Genomic DNA, 21,408 nt, shown 5'->3' with positions numbered 1-21,408 from the left:
CTCTTTAATAGACTTGGTTTTTTCACCAGGTACAACCCCAGCCTTTTTATTTTGCTTTTTGCCTCCTGTTTTTGACATTGCTATTGTTGGTTTTAGGATTCTGGGCACTTTACCACTGCTATTCAGTGCTAAAGTGCATATGCTCTCTATGTAAATTGTGCTAATGAATTGGTGTTTCCATGATTGAGATATTTTTCTATAACTAGGAAGTCCCTAGTGAAGTGCACTGTGTGTGCTCAGGTCGTGTAAATCAAATGCTACTAGTGGGTTTGTAGCACTGGTTTTGTCACCCACACTAATAGCCTTTCAAAGGTGTCTCAGACCTGCCACTGCAGTGTCTGTGCGCACTTTTTACTGCTATATCGACCTGGCAAGTGCACCCACTTGACAGGCCCTAACCTTTCCTTTTGTTACATGTAAGACACCCCTCGGGTAGGCCCAAGATACCCCCATGGACAGGGTGCAGTGTATGTTAAAGGTAGGACATGTACTGGTGTGTGTTACATGTCCTGATAGATAAATACTGGGCCATTTGTTTTTCACTATTGCAAGGCTATCTGTCTCATAGGTTAACATTGGAGTTGCTTTATGACATCTTATAAGCATAACTTTCCATTGGGACAAGATATAAAAATGGAGTTTAGGCTTCCTGAACTCAGAATTTAAAAATACATCTTTTAGTAAAGATGATTTTTATATTATGCGTTTGAAAATGCCACTTTTTGAAGGGGGTCATTTTCTTGCATAACCATCTTGTATGCCACTGCCTTTTGTGTATTCCCTGTGTGGGTTTAGTAGCAGGGGATGTGCATTCACAGTAGACAGACACAAAAGGTGGTTGAGGAGTGTCCTGTCTTTCCTGGGTGAATAGACGTAGATTCATTTAGTGTAGTGGGAGGAGTTGTCACTTGATCTGAATGGACTGTGGCTGCCTCACACAAAGCTGTCTCCACCTCCTGTGGTGAACCTGGCCTGTACCAGGCTGATCTGGTTTTTGTGTGCCAGAGGAACTGTGTTTGTACCAACTTCAAAGGAAAATGTGGTATAAATATTGGAGCCCTGACCCCAAAACTTTAGATTACTGCTGGACTTAGGAACCTACAAGGAAGAAGAGCTGGAAGAGCTGTGGGGAGAGACTTCTACTTTGCTGGGTGCTTTGCTGGGTTGGCCTGCAGTTGCTGCTTCTGTCTTGGGCAAGGAAAGGACTGGACTGCTCTTTCTGCATTTCAAGTATCTCCAAGGGCTTAATGCAGAGCTTGACTCCTGTTGGAAGTCTAAGGGACATCAAAGACTTAAAATTCTTCTGGGTATCAGCTTCTGGAACTGGATGTTTCAGTTGTTTCAGCTGCCACAGAGAAAAAAGGTAAACAACTGTCGGCCCGTGACCTGAAGGCACCGCAGAGGGCACTGCCGCACTTCGCACTTTAATCCTGGTCTCACTGACGCCGCCACTGAGACTGATTTTGCTTAGACCATGACTTGTAGACACCACACTCCACACCGCCACCTTTGTATCCCCGACGACACCGACACCGCTGCCTGCACTGTGACCTGTGGACACTGCTCGTGGAGAACACAGCGCATCGTCCTGCTTTGCAAAGCAGCCCTGGTCTCACCGATGATGCCCCTCCAAGCTGACATTGACGCCGCTGCCTTCACCATGGTGAGGGGGCATCGCACGTAAGTTACACGATGCACCGTCCTGTCCCACACCGCAGCCATGGCCTACCGATGCCAGCACCATTGACTCCAGTTCATCAACTGATGCTGCCGTCTGCACCGTGACCTGGGGGCCCGCACACCACATTTCCTCATCTCACACCGTGGCCTTGGGTCTACATACGATAGCACCTCAGCAACGACGAGGCTGCTGCTGGCACCATGATCTGTTAGCACCGCAATGAGCACCGCCCCACTTCGCACCGCAGTCTTGGTCTTACTGATGCCGCTGAATGACTATCACCTGCGCCACAACCTGAGGCCACTGCACGTCGCACTGCTCCACTTTACACCGCAGCCCCGACGCCGGCGCTCCTGACTTCAAACTCAAGGAGTTCGACCTGCAACGCGTGAGACTTCAAGGGCCTGAAGCTCCTCCACCAACTCCCGGAACTGGTACTCTTCCTCCAGAGCTCATCGCAAGGTTCGATGTCCTGCATCTCCAAAGGTACTGTTTTACGGGTCTCCCCGACACCATAGCTGACCCACTGTTGAACATAACTTTTGGATTTGTTTGCTCACAACACTATGATAGCCCCGGACGGAGCTATCGACTTCAAGGAACTGTATTATTCTATTTTTGCTTTATTTGTAGTTTGATCACTGCATGTTGTATTTTTGTTTTGCACAGTTAAATATTGTATATTTTTCTAAAACTGGTGTGGTATCCTTCTATAGTGTTTTCACTGTATTCCTGTAAGTTATGCGCAAATGCTTTACACACTGTTTCTGAGATAAGCCTGACTTCTCGTGCCGGGGGGTGCCAATGGGATGAGCAGGGGTTATTTTAGAAATGTAATCCCCTTATCCTGACTAGAGTGGAGGATTCTCCCTGGCTTAGATGCATACCCTAGCCAAACAGGACACCCATTTCTAACACTCTCTTTATTCAATACTGGTAAGCAGATGACTGCTTCTTGTATCACCTTGCCTTTATGTGACTCTTTGGGCTATCTGACACCTGGTTGAGCTCTGTCTCGCAGCGCTTCTGTTCACAGTGTTATCTTGCAATTTGCTGCTCTTTCAAAACCTGGACACATCCGCCAATAGTGTTATCACTCCGTATGAATGCATGACTTTGAGTTGCGTAGTAGCGCAGTGCCTTTCTTAGCGGCTGTCTCAGCAGGTTCTCTGCCACTGATGGGTAGATATCTCAGTGAAGCTTTCATTAACTTCAAATGCTTAAACAGAACTAGGGCTGCGCTTTAACTTCAAATGCTTTACACAGAACTAGGACTGTGCTTTGACTCCATATATGCCAAAAGTTGATTCCACACTTTGAAGGAGGAGCATGTGGCACGCACAAGCAGTTTGCTGGACCACAGCAAACTCTCTGGTGGAGCACTGTTGATCTTCAGGTTGCTTATCCCCTATTTTGTCGCCATTTATAGCATCCTCCCCAGCCAGGGTACTTGTCAATGACTACGGCACACATGGAGCTTAGCATAACACGTCTTTATTCTTTTGCTTGTGACCACAAAGTCATCATTCTAAACCTGCATTCACTTCACTATGCTCTGATGCTTATATCACAGTTCTACTGAGTCCATTAGAAGCCACAAGGGTTCCGTCATTACAAATTCCCACAACTCTACACTACCTTTTACAAAACCATAGGCATACTCAAATTCCAGTGGCACAATAGGTCAGGTACCAATACAGTAGTGGTGAAAGACTCAACCACCACTGTTGTGGCCCAGTAACCTCTATTTGCCTGTGGACCCCTTCCAATAGGGAGATCGCCCTGTTAGCCTTTGAGGTAGCCCGAGTACCTCAGCAAAAGTGTTACTAACACTTATATCTACTAAATTAGATTTCTTTTATAAAGTAAAGCGCTTACTGGATAATTATAAAGGCTTATTTAAGTGCCCCACTAAACTCTGACTGTTTAATCTATATTATGTTTTGAATAAGCCTCGAATTTCTCTGTTTCACCGCCTTAAGAGAGTCATGTGATAAAAGGGAGTACCTGGTTATATGCCTTGGGGTTCCATAGTAATGTGGCCCAAGGGAATCAATTCCAATGGTAACAATTGGAGCCCAGTAGTATTTGACTGGCCTGGGACTCTAGGAACCAGGGAACTTTTTCAAGAGTGCCTCAGAGAGAGACACCCTTAGTTGAACTTGTGCATTAGCATCAATGGAGGGTGTGGGGGGGTTTCCTGGTGGAACCTGGCTTGCATCGGTCCACACAGGACAGGACCCAGTGTCAGCCCAAGAGCTGGTACAGAGGCTATGTTTCTAAAGAACATATGCAGAATTTACTGTGAGGCTACCTCTGGTGGATGGAGTTGTCTGGCATGTGGGGGTCAACACAACAGGGCCACCAACCCTTTGTGATGGTGTGAGTGTGAGGCAGGCTCTTTCCTGTACCGGTGTGTAATGTCCCAAACCAGTGGCTAGACAAAAGGAAACCTAGAGAGGGTGAGGAAAGAAAAGTTAGCCGTGTTGTTCACCCACATGTCCTGTACGATCCTGCTCATGACATGCTCTCATCAACATTGGCCCCGTAGAAGATGCTAAAAAAGCCCCAAGGACTAGGGTAAAATAACCTGAGTGGCTTGGTCTTAGAAGAACAAATGGCACAAGTGGATGGGACCAAGCACCAAAACGAGTAACCTTGCACGCAAGGATGCAACAAAGCCATGGTTGTGGAATTCCCCATGTCAGTGTGCATATGTTTATGACAGATTTATTTCTGGGGTGTGAATGAATGAACCTCATCTCCTAAAAATTATTTTTAAATTTTTCACCCTTGGAGTACAACACTCTTCTGCTATACCTGTACCCTCCCAATACAGAAAATAACACACAGAATGTAAGGCTGTTTATAAGAGGAGGGTCAAGCAGGTCCAAGACAGCCCAAATACAGGTGCAGCCACTCTGCATAGTTTGAGCTCTCCGCTAACATCCGCTGTACAGGCACAGATTAATAATGTTTGCATAAAGAGGTGCAACTCCTAGTGGCCTCTTACCCTAAGATCCTGAGTGCACTTGGGTGGTGCACAGGTGTATCGAAGGCACAGCTCAATACTGGAGAAGTTAATAAAGGGTGTTTCAAGACAGAGGGCTAACTATGGATCTTCTAGGTAAAGGGCAATATAGGAACATTCAATGTGCTATGATAATATATTTCCCTTCACGTGAGAGATCAATGTTGGGCTATTCAGGCGATCAGGAAAGGTATGCAGCTAATATGTCGCCTTAATCATCATATAGGTCATTTCCTGCACAGCACCAATATCTCCCATCAACTCAACACTACACGAACATACTCTGCAGCAGGCATGAGTATGTAATATAAATAAAATGGCAGGATGGAAGAAGCAGGGGTACATGGGTATTCATTTTTAAAAAACCTGGAGGGAAGCAGTGCATAGGGCACAACATTGTGATAAATAAAAAATTAGTTGAATCGGTGTGCACCACGCAGAGGCAGTGATAAAGCAATCTCAGTATAATAAATAAATGGAGAAATAATTAATAACAAAAGTATCAGACTAAGTGGAGCCATTCGTCCACCAATAAAAAGAAGGATGCAAAGGGACTCCAAATCCAGTCCTGATTTCGTTTCTGGACCTTTGCCTACCTCTATGGCTGTGAGCCATCTCTACTTTGCAGAGTCTGCTGCTCTTCCTCTTTAGGAGGTGACAGGGGGAAGGACCGCAAACATAAATAACCAAATAGGTATGTGATAGCAGCACACATGCAGGGTGCAAACCATGGGGATCTCATTAACACAGTGGGAGAGAAAGTGACGTTTTCTGCTGTGTTATCACCTAGACCCTTAAAGATAATGGGTTAAACCCGTTGCCCTCAGAACCTGGGTATGAGCAATATAATCTACAGTGAGTTCTGTTGGGTAGAAACAATTGCTTAGCATAACTATTTACTGATTACAGTACTTGTCTTAGATGACACTTGATGTCAAAGAATGGTCTAATCATTACTCTAGACATAAATAGAGGTCAAAACACAGATCAAAACACAGCAGAAACGAAAGATAAGTTTGTTTCAAAAGTTTAATGTATTATTTATAAAGATTAAGTTTGCATATGGCTGTTGTATACACAAATGGTAAAACAAACCTAAAAAAAAACTTGACTTTGGTGAAACAAGTGACATAAAGTGCATATATGCTTATGGACAATAACCAAAATATACATAAATTAGATACTTAGATATACACAAAGTAGGACCATCCCTCTTCAAGTACATAAAGTTCTATCAACACCCTTTGGACTGCATTCTTCTTGGTGAATGGATGAAGAGACTAGGGAATGAGCAGATAGAAGAAGCATTGATGTTTAAACCCAGAATGTATGCGTAATTAAATAACCGTCACAGCGGGTCTTCCCCTGAACTGGTGTATGGAATGTGGACAGCCTATGTAGAAGAAGGTAATTCAGAATAAGTGGGATGTGTTAAGACTGATCTAAGACTTAAAGGGAGAGAGGAATTAAGAAGCTTCGCCTATTCAAAATAACTCCTCCAAGCCTGGATGGAGTATGAAAGCATGTGAGAGAGAATCATGTCTCATGTGAAGAATGAAGCATCATGTGAAAAGAGAGGCCAATACATCTCGCTTAGCAGAGACGGAATTACTGACATCCAATATGTTAATTGAGAAAGCTACAATGAGCATGGGAAAAGAAAATTATCTAATAATTTAAGGCACGGGTACGATTAAAATTAAATGAATTAGATTACACGTTCTCAATCAAAATAAAAAGGTAATGCACTTACCAAGAGGTAATTTCTTAGTAAAAATGCTTATGGGGTGATTTGGTATTTAAGGGCTGGAATTACTTGACTTCCAATTCAATCACGGAGAGATCTATAATGAGGATGAAAGAAAAATAACTAATATTACTGAAAGAGTAAAATTTGACCTCTCTTGGTTTAAGGGTAAAAAGGCGGTAAACTTACCGAAGGTTAATGTCTTAATTAGTATCTCAGTGAAGTATTATCGGGCAAAATGTCCCTGATTTTCAACAGTAGGAAATTCCACCATCTGGTTGGAATCTAAAGGGAAATGGGAAATGGAGCAGAGCAACAGTACAGACAGGGTAGAGTACTCGCTCATGGGAAGTGTAAGCCGAGTAACGTTACAAGCATGGCTTACCTCAGCGGGTCAACAGCAGCAAATGCCAATGTTTTCAGCAAAGCGGAAAGGCAGCACAGTGACGTTAAAGTAATAATGTCCAAGAAATCATTCAGGTGATAGAATTTGCTATGGATCTGCAGCTACTTGCTCCACAGTTATGTTATATAGCCCATTACATTTTGTTTATGAAGCAAGATCAGCACCCAGTCAGAGCACCATTCACAAGACACACGTCACTGCGCTGATGCGTCAACTGTTCTTTGGCTTTGACAGATTGTTCCTGCCTCACGGCGGGCACGCTTACGTAGCATCTGCCGTCTCCACTTAATGACTCTGTGGAAATCTGAAATAATTTCTGTTAGCATAAGCTGAAGCCATCTTGGTTGTGGCATCCATTTTGTTGGCTTTGTAATTCTCTCATCCTCTGCTGCTCTTCTTTTTCCCTGCCTGTGCTGTCTATTTTAGTTGACTTCCTGACTCAGCTAAAAGCAATGTGCATGCTAAGAGTTTGTAGCTCCAAGAACACCTGGTCTCAGACTCACTGTCAATCATTTACTGCTGCCATAAGCCCTCCTGCTCCCCCGCTCAATTTGCTAAGTGATCTCCCATCTGCCCATGTTTGTCGGTAACTATTCCTGTGTAGGCCTGTACCTTCTATTTGTATCCACATGCCTACCAGTGCAGAACAAGCTATATATAAGGCTTGTGTTCTGTGACTTCAATGTACTACCTCAGGCAGCACTTGAGAGTGCTGTGTGGACGTGGTCCCACTCATGTGTGATTATTAAACTTGTTATTTATTCCCAACTCCAGTGCTGATCTCTACTTTTTTTGTTTTTGAACCCGTGGACAAAACGGTGACCCTGCACCAGTGTAGGTATATTTCCACAACTCAGGTTGTCAATTGCGGTCCTTTCCGCTTTGCTAAAGAACCTTGGCATTTTCTGCAGTTGACCTGCTGAGGTAAGCCAAGTCCGTAACCTTGCTCGGCTTACACTTCCCATTAGCGAGTCCTCTACTGCGTCTGTAACTGTTGCTCTGCTCCAGTTCCTATTTCCCTTTAGATTCCAACCAAACAGTCAAATTTCCTACTGCTGGAAATCAAGGACATTATGCCCAATAATACTTAACTAAGATATTAATTAAAACATTAACCTTTGGTAAGTTTACTGACTTTTTACCCTTAAACCAACAGCGATCAAATTTTACAAACTTTTTACACTTTCAAGAATATTCGTTATTTTTCTTTCGTCCTCATTATATATCTCTCAGTGATTGAATTGGATGTCAAGTAATTCCAGCCCTTACATTCCAAATCACCTCAGAAGCATTTTTACTGAGAAATTACCTCTTGGTAAGTGCATTACCTTTTGACTGTGACTAAGAGCGTTTAATCTAATTTATTTATTTTTAATCAAACCCATGTCTTATATTATTAGATAATTTTCTTTTCCCATGCTCATTGTAGCTTTCTCAAGTAACATACTGGATGTCAGTAATTCCGGCTCCGCTAAGTGAGATGTATCGGCCTGACTTTTCACCTGATGCTTTATTGTTCGAAGGAGATCTGATTCTCTCTCACATGCTTTCATTCTCCATCCAGGCTTGGAGGAGTCATTTTGAATAGGTGAGTCTTCTTAATTGCTCCCTCCCTTTAAGTCTTAGATCAGTCTTAACACACCCCACTTATTTTGAATTACCTAATTCTACATAAGCTGTCCACATTCCATACACCAGTCCTGAGGAAGACCTGTTGTGACGTGTATTTAATTACGCATACATTCTGAGTCGAAACGTCGGTGCTTCTTCTATCTGCTCATGTCCCAAGTGTCTTTGCCCATTTACTAAGAAGAAGGCAGTCCAAAGGGTGTTGATAGAGCTTTATGTATTTGAAGAGGGATGGTCCTATTTTGTGTATATATATGTATCTAATTTATGTATATTTTGGTTATCTTCCATAAGCACATATGCACTATATGTCACTTGTATCACCAAAGTCACGTTCTTTTTTTATGTTTGTTTTACCATTTGTGTATATTACAGCCATATACAAACTCAACCTTTATAAATAATGCATACAACTTTTGAAACAAACTCTTTTGCTTCCGGTGTGTTTTGATCTGTGTTTTGACCTCTATTTCTGTCTAGAGTAATGATTAGACCGCTCTTTGACATCTACTATCATCAAGGACAAATGCCGTTAATCATTAAATAGTTCTTCTAAGCAATTATTTCCACCCAACAGAACTCACTGTAGATTATATTAGTGTGATCACCTAGGACATAGATACCATCAGGTGGAAGAAGGGAAGCGGAATCTCTGCAGGTAAGATGATAATAAAGGTCAAATAGATGAGGGGTCAGCAGGGCACGTCTGGAGAGTGTGAAATAGAGGGTATTTCAAGTGATGAGATATTAATAATTGCCTTTAAGATCAGTACTAATAAAAGTACTTTAAAAGTGAGAAGGACTTATACAAAGCTTTTGGTGGCAGAGATGTAATAAAGGGGCCTACAAGTGATATAGGTCCTGTGAGGTCTTCCAACAGTATAGTAATAGATCCACCATGCATCTAAATCTAGAGTTAATCTATGGGTTTCCCTGAAGTAGGACAGTCCATACCCTGCATGCATCACACAGGCCTAGGAGAGAGTGGTGCAGGCGGGGCCTGGTGGTGTATGTCAAGTCACCACTTTTTACTACTACATGAGGAAGGGATTTCACAAGGGCCATACCTTGATCATGGGAGCCGTGGTGTCCCAGCGATCCAAGATGGGGTTGTATCGGAATGAGGCTGTGTGGAACTCTGAGCCCCTCTTCAGTTTCTGTCGATACCCTCCAATCACAAACAGATAGTTCCAGAGGACAGCCACACTGATGTTCCACTTGTCGGCCTTGAAAGGTAACCGTGTACTTCGACTCCAGGAATCCCCTCCCAATGGCAGGCGGCAAAGAAAGTCCATAGATGGTAGGTCCCTCCCCAGGTTCTCTTTTCTCAGCATGCACAACTCTGGTGTGCCTCGCTCTCGCATCCTCACCAATATCGCTCTGTCCTTGCTCTCCAGTGTCTGGGTGATGGAGGTCAGCTCAAGAAGGCCATCACTCAGATACTGGTAGACCAGGAGCTGCATTTCTTCACAAGCTATTGAGCGAGAAAACTGCAGGTACCTCAAGCAAGAGTGTGGGCCCATGAGCCCTCGCAGGGAGCGGCAACACTGCTGCAGGTAGTCTCTGCAGAGGAGGTAACTGCCTGCCTCGATGGCCGCCAGCAACTCTTCTTCACTGAGCAAGTAGAACTCTCCATGGAAGACAAATTCTAACACAGAATGGAAGATCTCTGAAGGGATGTGCTCCAAATGGACCAGATGCTCTGATGTTTCCCGCATAGATGAGGCTGCGAGAGCCCTGAAGTACTCGCTGTGCTCAGTCAAATGTTCCAACTCCACCTGCAGAAGATGAAAGTGCAATCATCAGGGTTTCAGAGGCAATAGAAGGGGGACATTCTTATACATGCTGGAATGCAAATAATATGTAATGGCACGGTCTTCTTTTAATTTGCCTCTACACAGAACACAAGACGTTTTACAAAAGGGGGGTCACGCAGTTCCTGAACACCCCAAATCCAGGTAGAGGCTCTATGCATGGTGTTAACACACCAATAACATCTGTGAGACAGGCACAGATGACCAATAATGTTTGCATATAGAAATTCACCTCCAAATGGCCTCTTACCTTAGGACCCCGACTGCACCTGGAGGAGACATAACTGTACCAATGGCACAGCTCATTATTGCAAAAGGTATTTACGTACTTTAGTAATGACTTGAGTGAGTGGCACCTGCCCCAGTTAATGGCCTGAGGATCCACCAGTTGCTAATTTATCCCTGGGCTTCTGGTTACTGTCCCAGGCGATCTACCCGCTGCAGTACAATTAATGACAGTAGAGTGACTATTGCAGGCGTTCCACCAGCTAGTCATATATAATGCCTGCAGGCTTCTCAACACTGGTCATTTACCTTATGAAATCCTGTTTCTGGGGTTCCACGAGCTGCTAATTTATTGCAGAGCTGTGGTTGCTCTTCCTGGAGTTCCTGTAGCTGGTGGTTTATCCCTTGCCATTTTAATGCTTTTGATCTCAGCATTGATTATTGAACTATGCACCAGCTGCTTTACTGTCCCTCCATGTCTCCACCAAACAAGACCATGTCTATTCCCAGTGCTATAACTGATCTCAATGCTGCGCCCAGGCCTTCCAGAGACAAAATGATAAGCGCACTCTCTTGTGATGTTACAGGGGATTTATAAGTGTTGGGCACCAACCAGCACAGAAGAGGAAAGAACCAGCATATCTGAATCTAACACAAGACAAAATTGACCATAAACTGGGGTTTTAAAGAAAAGTGACAGTGATTATCAACCTCCCCAGCGTTGCAACGTTGAACAATTCAGTAGGCTCCAAGTTATTGTACTGTAAACGTTTCACTCTTTGTGGGCCCGGGCACCAGGGATCAGATCGCGTCTCTGTACCAGAGGATCACCAGAAATGACTACTACTTCCCACATGAAGAGCAGGCTTGTGTTGTGTAGTGCCACTCCTATAAGTTGGGCAGCAGCTAGAAGAATCATCCATGAGGCTGAGGCGGAGCTGAGCCAGGGCGAGAAGTTGTTGGAGTTGTGTGTTGTCTCCCTAGCATAGCAGAGCACCTCGAGAAAACCTCCTTGTCTCCAACTATGGCGCTTTCCTGTGACCGACTCTTCAGAAGGCATTGAGTGCGCTAATGAGCATTAGAACAGGGGGGTTGAGAACCGCTACTAGCATGGTGATGGCGAGAACCATAGGACATCATTAAGCACACGGGAAACCACTGTTAAATATCCTAGACAGGCTTAGGAGATAATGCTACATTTGTTTAACAGTGTTAAAGATGTGTATAGCAGATCTCTAGTTTGTCAGGACTCGAGTCTGGTTTTTATTGTGTGCAGTTGTACAGATAGTCAATGACCTGTTGAGTAATATTGTGATGCTTTGCTGAGTTCAGGGTTTCTAGCCCACACCTCCAGCCTCTCTTTGTAAGCCTTGGACTGCTCTGCCTCGCTACCCTGGTGGTCGTATGTTAAAGATCTGTACTTTGTGCTCAGTGAGATCCTATATAAGGTGGGCCCAGGACACCAGGGGTAAAATGCTCTACTATTCACAACTACTGGTGAAGGAAGTCTAGATTCCTGTTCCACTGAGCTCTCATGCCACTTACGAAGCTCAGTTGTTTACAGAGCCTGTAGGTGACGCAGCAGAGGGTGAATATGGAGAAACTGTACTGAATGGTAGAAGGTTCTAAGATATTGTGCTCTACTGAAAGGTCCCAGGCACCAAAGATAAATGGTACATTATAGAAGACATCTTGGAGGTGAAACTTAGTGAATAAGATGTTACTCCAGGACAGGTGGAGGAGTCTGTGGGCAGCTTATGGACAGCAGAGAAGGATCTACAGAAAAGGACCAAAGGAAGAGGGCTGCAAGGGTAGATTCTCAGAGACAGGACCCCAAAGTGGGCCCCACTCCCACAGAACTCTACTAACTCCCTTCTGTAGAGTCGTCATGCCTGCTGTCTCAGGATTCAGTATGTCTTGGACTGCTCTGCCTTTTTCACCTGATGGTCAAGGGCAAAAGGTGCGTGCTCGGGAATCAGTTGAAGGTCCAACAGTAAGGGGGCCCCAGGACACCACAGAGAAGAGACTCCGGTGTCACAGCTGGAGCACTGTGACCGCTGATGGACCTGGTGCCTCCAGAGTCAGGCCTTACTAGGGGTTTACACCTACTGAAGACAAAGCACACGACTCCTAGTGATTCCAGATCGTCTTCAAATGCCAATATACATCTCAGGCCTCCTGGTTTCTTCCTACGGAGACCTGGAATTACTATTGCCTCACACACGACTACAAGACTTATTGACTCACACTTGTTCGGTTTAGGGATCTTCTTGCTGTTGTATCTGAATCACTAATATTGATCTGTGGTGCTCTTGGGGGGGGGGGTAATGCAAGGGAAAGCGAGGCATGCAATGAGCCAGAATGCAGGCCCTAAAAAGCCTTGGATGGTAAGTGGCCATTACCTATTGGGCACCTCTGTGTGTGTGAGAGATGCAGATGTGTAAACATACCTGGAAAGCGCAGCAGCTTGTCTGTACAGATACCATGGTGCACGTCCCCTCACTCCGGCTGTAGGTTCTATGCTCGGCGCTCCCCCGCCAGCTCTCAGCAGGCCCGCTCCTCTGTGTAGGAACCAAGAAGGGAAGCACGAACATCTTCTCCAGGATGGCAGCCATTTGCAGCAGGGAACACCAAGCAAACTGGGCAAGAGGTTGGAGCAAGAGGGTCCAGGCGAGCAACAGGGGGCGCAGCAGCCAATGTTCACCCACAGGGCTTTGGGCCTTCAAGCATCCCGAGGGGTAGCGTGGCATGGTACCCGGCTGCATGGTGGAAGAAATCAGAAGGTGGACTGTCTCAGCTGCTGGGCTTTTGTGAGGCAAGTGGCTCGTGCGGGGTGACTTGGATTCTGTTTGACTGATTCCCCAGACCTCGTCTTTCAACCAACTCTCTCTAATTCCATCAATAGCCGCCTTTCAGATGACTCCTCGACCCCAAATACCAACACTCACACCCACTTTCAATATTTCAACGTGGCCATTGTCACACTTCTCAAGTCACCCACCCACCACATGACCTGTCACAGAAGGCTTATCAATAAGCACATCCTTCCAGAATCCTTCACACTGAAACACAGGCCAGTGTGTAGAGTGGTCCTTAGACTGCCTCCCCTCCCCCCCCCCCCCTGTCTGTACTGACTTCACTATCTCAAGTGCCCGCCTCTGAGACAACCCGGGAGCTCTCAGCTCTAGGACAGAAATAGCCTCTCCTCTGTGGTGAAAAGTGCTGCACGAGGCACCTGACCTAGTAACAATAACATCTACATGGGGAGTCAAGGAACGACAGGATATTCTTGACAACGCCCCATTTCCCCCATGCTACCCTTAAAAGTTCCCCACCGTGACGCGCTTTTCATCCGTGCTCTCGGAGTGCCCGATGAGATTACCCCCACAAACACCCGTAGGCCGGAGATGCGTGGGTAAACCCAAGTACAGCAGCTGACGCCCACCCACCTCCCCCGCCCCGACAGTGACCAGACACCGGCGTTGGACGTGACAGAGATCTGTCCGCGCGGCACCAGCCGTTGGCTGAGCACTGGGCTCTACTGCTTACTGCTCGTGCCCACGTAAATCTGCAGAGCCCTCTGTCTGCCCTATTATGTCCAGGCTGTCTTGCGCGAGCTAAATTCTTGTTCGCTGATGCGGCATTCTGTCTGTACTACATGCGCGGGGGGGGGGGGGGTAACTTTCAACAGTGCAGCAGGTACAGTGACACCGGGGCCTGGGAGTGGTCAAGTACCCAAAATAGGACTTATGTTACTGTCCAGCAAGGGGGCGGAGACCTATGCAACTTTCTTGTTCACCCTGACTGTGCTGCAGGAGAGCCCCGGCTGTCCGCCACAACTCAGTCGGTGCCACAGGAACGCCCTCTGCACGGCTAGACCTGGAGTTTGCGGGCCACACGAGCGTCGACCGTCGGCAATAACTAGACGCGGCCAGTGCGGCAGTAACGTTTGGTCTTTGCTGCAAAAAAACTCTCGGCCTGCACTCAGTACACCCTCCCTTTGCTGTATGGGCGTCCTCCCTGTGCTGTAGCGGGCGGAAGCCCAACGCATGTCGTAGAAACTCGAGCCGCCTGTCTGTGCCAAAGCAGTAGGGCTGCCGCGTGCTTTAGGAGCCGAGACCACTCATGCTGTCTGTGCTGCAGCAGCCATGGGGTCCCCTCTTTCTTGTGGGAGCTGGCCTAGACTGGGAGGCAGGAAATTCTATTTTTGACTGTTAGTTGACGGCTGCTGTTGGTTGAAATCTGAACCTATAGCCTCACGGGGTGCAGTCGAACCAGGAAAAGAAGGCTGCCAGCCGGAGGGTGCAGTACACCCCACCACCGCCAGGGCTCAAGGCTGTCAGCCCTTCCCCGTGTCCTCAGAGTCTCTGCACATTGGGTTTGTCATAGGCGCTTAAAGTAGGGATGCATGGGTTCTGCAGCACCCCCAAAACAACCATGCTTCAGTTCAGAAGGGGAATGAGTGATAACAGTGTCTTTAAATCTGATATTTATCTTGTCACATTTGATGTGTCCTCAGAGCCAGAGGTCACATGTCAGGCTCTGTTTCTGGGAAATTGCTGTTTATTCTTTTTACACGCAGACTAGAATTTACTTTTCTTAGTCTGACTGCAAAGTTAGAGGGTTTTGTACAGTGAACTATGCAGAAATCTTGCTTGTGTGGAAGGAACGGCTGTAGTATGTTATTTTTTCAACACACAAAACAAAAATTAAATACCTATTGAGGAACTGTACAAATATTCCAAAATGTATCAGCAGTCATGAAAGCACAAAAAAGCGCTTTTTTGTAATTCCGAAGCGTGATGGAAACAAAGATTTGTATTGGATCAAATACGCTTTACTTGATGTTGCACTAATATATATATATATATATATTCACTGAAAAAACCATACGTTTCAGGGGCGTTATAGTTAGGAATTGGCATTTAAAAAACCTTAGAAATTTACTGAAAAAACCATAGGTTTCAGGGGCGTTATAGTTAGCTGGACATTTCCCTCGTACAAAACCCTAGAAATTCCCCTGTTATAGTTAGTTCAGCTAACTATAACTCGCGCCCCCGCAATGCACTGCTGATGACGTCACATATTACATCACTCATGACATGGTCAGTGACATCACTGCTGACATCACTGATGACATCTCAAATGACATCACTGATGACATAACTGATGACATCATCCAGTGAATGTGTGTTTTTCTTGAAAGTTTAAATATGTTTTATATATTTATAGTGAAAGGCCTATGGAAGAATGAGTGGGTGTATAAGTGTGTGAATGGGTGATTTTCTAGGTGCGTAACTGACTCCATAAGTGAGTTATTAAATGTATCATACTGCAGACTAGTGACTAAACTGTGTGAATGTCTGTATGTGTCTGTGTGTTGGTGTATAAGTGGCTGCATGGTTTTGTGAATAGCTATATGAGTGTCTATATGGGTTATTGATTGGTTGTCTGAGTATCTGTATGGGTGCCTGAGTGTTTGTATGGGTAGGGTGTGTGTGACTCTGTGACTAGATGTGTGAGTGGGTGATTCAGTGGGTGCATGTTTAGGTCTCGGGACCATCCGGTCTGCCGAAGGCAGAACCGGAAGTCCGGAGATTTAATGTTTTGGAGAAGAGGGGCTTGAACCCGCCCCTCTTCTCCCCTCTTCTCCATTGGCTGGCCTCTTGAATGCTGGCCAGCCATTGGAGAAGAGACTTTGTCTCTCCGAACAGGCCCCGTCCTTTTCGGATTCGGGAGCGTGTTTTTTCCTACTTTTCTGATTATCTCCTCCAGCCAATGGCAAGAGGAGAGAACAGAAAAACACGCCCCCGAATCCGGAAACGCCGCTGCCTTTCTCCGAGGCATTTCTGCTTCGCCTCGGAGAAAGGCAGTGGTGTGCTTGTTTTATCCTCCCATACTGGATAAATCTTGAGCCGGGTGTTTAGGAATCTCGGTAATAGATTGCCGGAAACCAGCAGCTCTCCTGTCAGCAGATAAACAAAGCCACTGCCAAAAAAAAAAGATTACGAGCGAAATCCGAACAGAAATCGGTGCACTCTCCCATTTCCTGTCCACGTCAGAGGTGTGAGTAACCCTTCACAAAGGGGCATGTGTGTCACGCCTGAGTCATGCTCGCCTCGAGTTGCTGCTCTTGAGTCACCTGCATCAATGGCGCTTTCTGGCTGCAGCAGTTTTCCGCCTCGAGTCCCCTTCTCCTGGTCTTTCAACTTTTATTAGTATGCAGCCCTCCCAGTGTCCTCCCGTGGGTCTTAATAGATGTGCATTATGGGAACTCTGACCTCGGCAGCATGCATGGTACATGCCAAACGCGAGGCTACTGGAATTATACAGCTTAACTGCTGCACTTTTTTCTGATAGGATGACTTCATTATTTTGGCATTTTTCCACACGTTAAAAATGTCTGTGCACAGGATTTACCCCATTAGCACCAGTTAAAGGCTAAGATGCGTCAATAAGCGACTGAACGGTGACCAGTCCATCCTAGTGAAGGCCAATCCACAGTGTAGCAAAATGTGTTGCCATGTCTTAGTAACTTTTGATCCGTTTGAGTAAACATTTTTTTGTTAAAATCTGCAGATTATGCATATGATGCATTATGTCACAAATGTGTTGAATCCAGAGTTATGCTTTAAACGCCACGGTTGCAAAATCACAGAATACCAATGACTCTGGCCAAAGAGTATAGGGAGCCTGTTGAGATAATTTCAATTATAAAATGATAAATGTTTGAATAGTAGGCTGTTGGTGTAAAGTAGCAAATTATAATGTCTTTATTCTCAGTTTTACAATTCAAAATCTACATCAAAATGTTTGTGCCATTAACAGATGAATACAGCAGATGCATAAGAGACACCTGAGCATAGTCCAGCGTTTACTTAATTTGTGGCTTGCGGTTCAAAACTTCGCTTCTAACAAGAATAGTGTTCATTTAGTGGCCCACCTCTTACACTCCAAAATCCTCCTTTCTCATCGGTTCCTCTGCTCTTGTTAATCGGGTGCACCTGTTGCCTGTTGGGAAATCTGATTTCTTCTTCCTTCATGCCCCCAATATTACTGACTAAGATGATGTGACCTAGTTACTCTTTCCAAACTCCTGTGGCTAAGGCAGCATTTTCTCTTGGAGAAAGAGCAATTTCATATTCGGTCTTCTCCAAGCGGAGCATGATTACGTTTTTAAACAGATGATTGCGACAGTCTGTTAAGATTTTCTGAATCTTCAAATCCTTGGCAGGTGGGGAGAGGGGGGGCATGAGTTGGTAGTACTTCACGGAATTTAATCTAAAGTAGCAGGCCAGTAGTTTACTTTTTGACTACTTGTAGGAAGGCACGGCAGCAACAGATATGTTTGTGTATTGGTATAGTTTGACAGCTCCATTCTGCAACATCCATGCATTGACTGCAAGGCCAGACTGGGAACCAAAACCGGCCCTGGCAAACTGCTCGGCTGGCGCCCCCTGGGGTGAGGGGGGTGCAGTCGAGCAGTTTGCGAGGACCGGTTTCAACCGATTTTGTTACAGGGGGCCGATAATGGGGACCCCCAGTAACAAAAACGGCCCCCAGGGGCCCAAAACCGGCCCCCACCCTAGCAGCCCACCGGGGAAACGCCCGGTGCCCGCTATGGCCAGTCCGGCCCTGATTGACTGTCCAGTCCCTACAGGTATTGGTTTGGTTCAGCCTCAGTGTTGCGGATTTCTTCATTTGTTTCTATTCTTAAACATAGTGCTGGGTCTGGTGGCCTAGTGGACAACCGTAGGGGCCTGTGTTCGATCTCATGGTCACAGATTCAAATCCAGGCGGATCCACTCAGCCTTTCATCCTTCTGAGGTCGCTCAAATTAGTACCATCGAGTTGGGTAACAATAAACATCTGTTATTTAGTGCCAAGAGGCCTACGGATGAGCGTGCGCTTTATAAATACATGTTATGTTATGCTTCCATCTTGAGGGTTGGCAATGCTTATTGTTGCCTTGCTTTGTTGATTTGGCGTCTACATTTGGTTTTCACTTGTTTTTTGCACTAGTTTAATTCTATATGTGGCTGTTTGTTTTTCGGGTCTTTACCACGATTCTAGGACTGGCTTGACAGCACAGCTCTGTATTAGACTCATGATTACCAATATTTAACAAACACATAAATAGTGTGGGTTTTGGCTCTGGCCAAATGTGTATTACTCTCACCTCATGCTAGTGGCTACTTGGTTTATGATTCACCTTTCAAGAAAAGGTTAAAAGCATGAGGAACTATTCTACAACTGAATATCCAGTTATCTCATTTACTTCTTTATCTTCTATAGACAATCTATAAATTCAAAGCAATCGTTTTTGCTACTTTTTCCAGCACAGGCAAAGTCTATAGGGTAGGATTTATTGTGATAAAAAACAGACAAAAAAACTACATGCAATGTTTGTAAAATGTTCATAGCATTTGTAAGTGTTTACATGCATTGGCCCATTTAAGACAAACCTATTGCCTTTAACAATGCTTATTTTCTTTTTTGATACTTTAGTCCGGTTGATATTCCTTTTGCATAAGCTTAGATGTTTTAGTAACATTATGAAACCCTGATTATTTTAAAGCGCACCTTGACTCATTGTTTTCTAACTTTTTCTTTCTTTAGTTTCTTGAATTTATCACACTTCTATGCAGTGTACAAAAACTGATTTCCGTTTTCTTTCTCTGCTACGTTCTACTCTGTTTATAATTTGTTTTCAGATGTGTGGTGAGCAATTATTTTGAATTCCCTTTTGTTTGAAAGTAAAAAACAGGCTCCCTTTAGTTCACTTAAATTGTATGTTGCCCACTGTGAAGACATGGTAGAAATGTTGCTTCTGGCAAACTCTGGCCCTCAAAAGTAGATTACACCACTCAAATGATAAGCGGCGCTCTCTGAACCTCTCAAAGTCTTGTTGCCACTTGGGCCAGTGGTCATTCAGGAAGATGATAATCACTACATGGAGCTTCTTATTTTTACTGGTGAGCCTGTCTTGCGCCATACGCTTGCCAATTTAGGGTTCCCCATGTCGCGACTAAGGGCCTAATTACGATGTCGGTCAGAAAGCCTCCGACACCTGAATGGAGGCTTTCCGACTAACAAGGTAGGTTTAAACTCCGACCGCAGCATTAGGATGACGGCGGTTGGAGTTTGAACCGGCATGGGAATCGACAATGTTCCGACACTCTGTATATATATATATATATTCACTTAAAAAACCATAGGTTTCACACATGTTATAGTTAGGTGGACATTTCACTCGTAAAAAACCAATGAAATTCCCCCGTTATAGTTAGTTGAGATAACTATAACTCGCGCGCCCGCAATCCTCTGCTCATGACGTCACATATTACATCACTCATGACATGGTCAGTGGCATCACTCATGACATCATCCTTGTGATAGAGTAGCGGTCGTGCGAGTTATAGTTATCTCAACTAACTATAACAAGGGAATTTCATTGGTTTTTTATGAGTGAAATGTCCACCTAACTCTAACATGTGTGAAACCTATGGTTTTTTCAGTGAATATATATATATATATATATATATATATATATATATATATATATATATATATATATATATTCACTGAAAAAACCATAGGTTTCAGGGGCGTTATAGATAGGAATTGGCATTTAAAAAACCTTAGAAATTCACTGAAAAAACCATAGGTTTCAGGGGCGTTATAGTTAGCTGGACATTTCCCTCGTACAAAACCCTAGAAATTCCCCTGTTATAGTTAGTTCAGCTAACTATAACTCGCGCCCCCGCAATGCACTGCTGATGACGTCACATATTACATCACTCATGACATGGTCAGTGACATCACTGCTGACATCACTGATGACATCTCAAATGACATCACTGATGACATAACTGATGACATCATCCAGTGAATGTGTGTTTTTCTTAAAAGTTTAAATATGTTTTATATATTTATAGTGAAAGGCCTATGGAAGAATGAGTGGGTGTATAAGTGTGTGAATGGGTGATTTTCTAGGTGCGTAACTGACTCCATAAGTGAGTTATTAAATGTATCATACTGCAGACTAGTGACTAAACTGTGTGAATGTCTGTATGTGTCTGTGTGTTGGTGTATAAGTGGCTACATGGTTTTGTGAATAGCTATATGAGTGTCTATATGGGTTATTGATTGGTTGTCTGAGTATCTGTATGGGTGCCTGAGTGTTTGTATGGGTAGGGTGTGTGTGACTCTGTGACTAGATGTGTGAGTGGGTGATTCAGTGGGTGCATGTTTAGGTCTCGGGACCATCCGGTCTGCCGAAGGCAGAACCGGAAGTCCGGAGATTTAATGTTTTGGAGAAGAGGGGCTTGAACCCGCCCCTCTTCTCCCCTCTTCTCCATTGGCTGGCCTCTTGAATGCTGGCCAGCCATTGGAGAAGAGGCTTTGTCTCTCCGAACAGACCCCGTCCTTTTCGGATTCGGGAGCGTGTTTTTTCCTACTTTTATGATTATCTCCTCCAGCCAATGGCAAGAGGAGAGAACAGAAAAACACGCCCCCGAATCCGGAAACGCCGCTGCCTTTCTCCGAGGCATTTCTGCTTCGCCTCGGAGAAAGGCAGTGGTGTGCTTGTTTTATCCTCCCATACTGGATAAATCTTGAGCCGGGTGTTTAGGAATCTCGGTAATAGATTGCCGGAAACCAGCAGCTCTCCTGTCAGCAGATAAACAAAGCCACTGCCAAAAAAAAAAAGATTACGAGCGAAATCCGAACAGAAATCGGTGCACTCTCCCATTTCCTGTCCACGTCAGAGGTGTGAGTAACCCTTTACAAAGGGGCATGTGTGTCACGCCTGAGTCATGCTCGCCTCGAGTTGCTGCTCTTGAGTCACCTGCATTAATGGCGCTTTCTGGCTGC

At 44.9% G+C, this 21,408-nt stretch overlaps 1 protein-coding gene across 1 annotated transcript in view; it reads right to left on the bottom strand.

Annotated features, from left to right (window-relative positions):
- LOC146855842 (kelch repeat and BTB domain-containing protein 13-like) overlaps positions 1-14,787 on the bottom strand; it is a 40,267-nt gene extending 25,480 nt beyond the window's left edge. The window contains exons 1-2 of the mRNA XM_085653783.1: positions 12,984-14,787; positions 9,562-10,272 (exon numbers count right to left, since the gene is read on the bottom strand). Coding sequence (XP_085509909.1) covers positions 9,562-10,272; positions 12,984-13,298 — 1,026 coding nt within the window. The 5' untranslated portion in view covers positions 13,299-14,787. The remainder of the gene's footprint in view (positions 1-9,561; positions 10,273-12,983) is intronic.
- Between the last annotated feature and the right edge of the window lie 6,621 nt (positions 14,788-21,408).

This window comes from Triturus cristatus, chromosome 4_1 (assembly GCF_964204655.1).
Source record: "Triturus cristatus chromosome 4_1, aTriCri1.1, whole genome shotgun sequence".
Lineage (NCBI taxonomy): Eukaryota > Metazoa > Chordata > Amphibia > Caudata > Salamandridae > Triturus > Triturus cristatus.
This window is presented reverse-complemented; position numbering and strand designations above follow the sequence as displayed.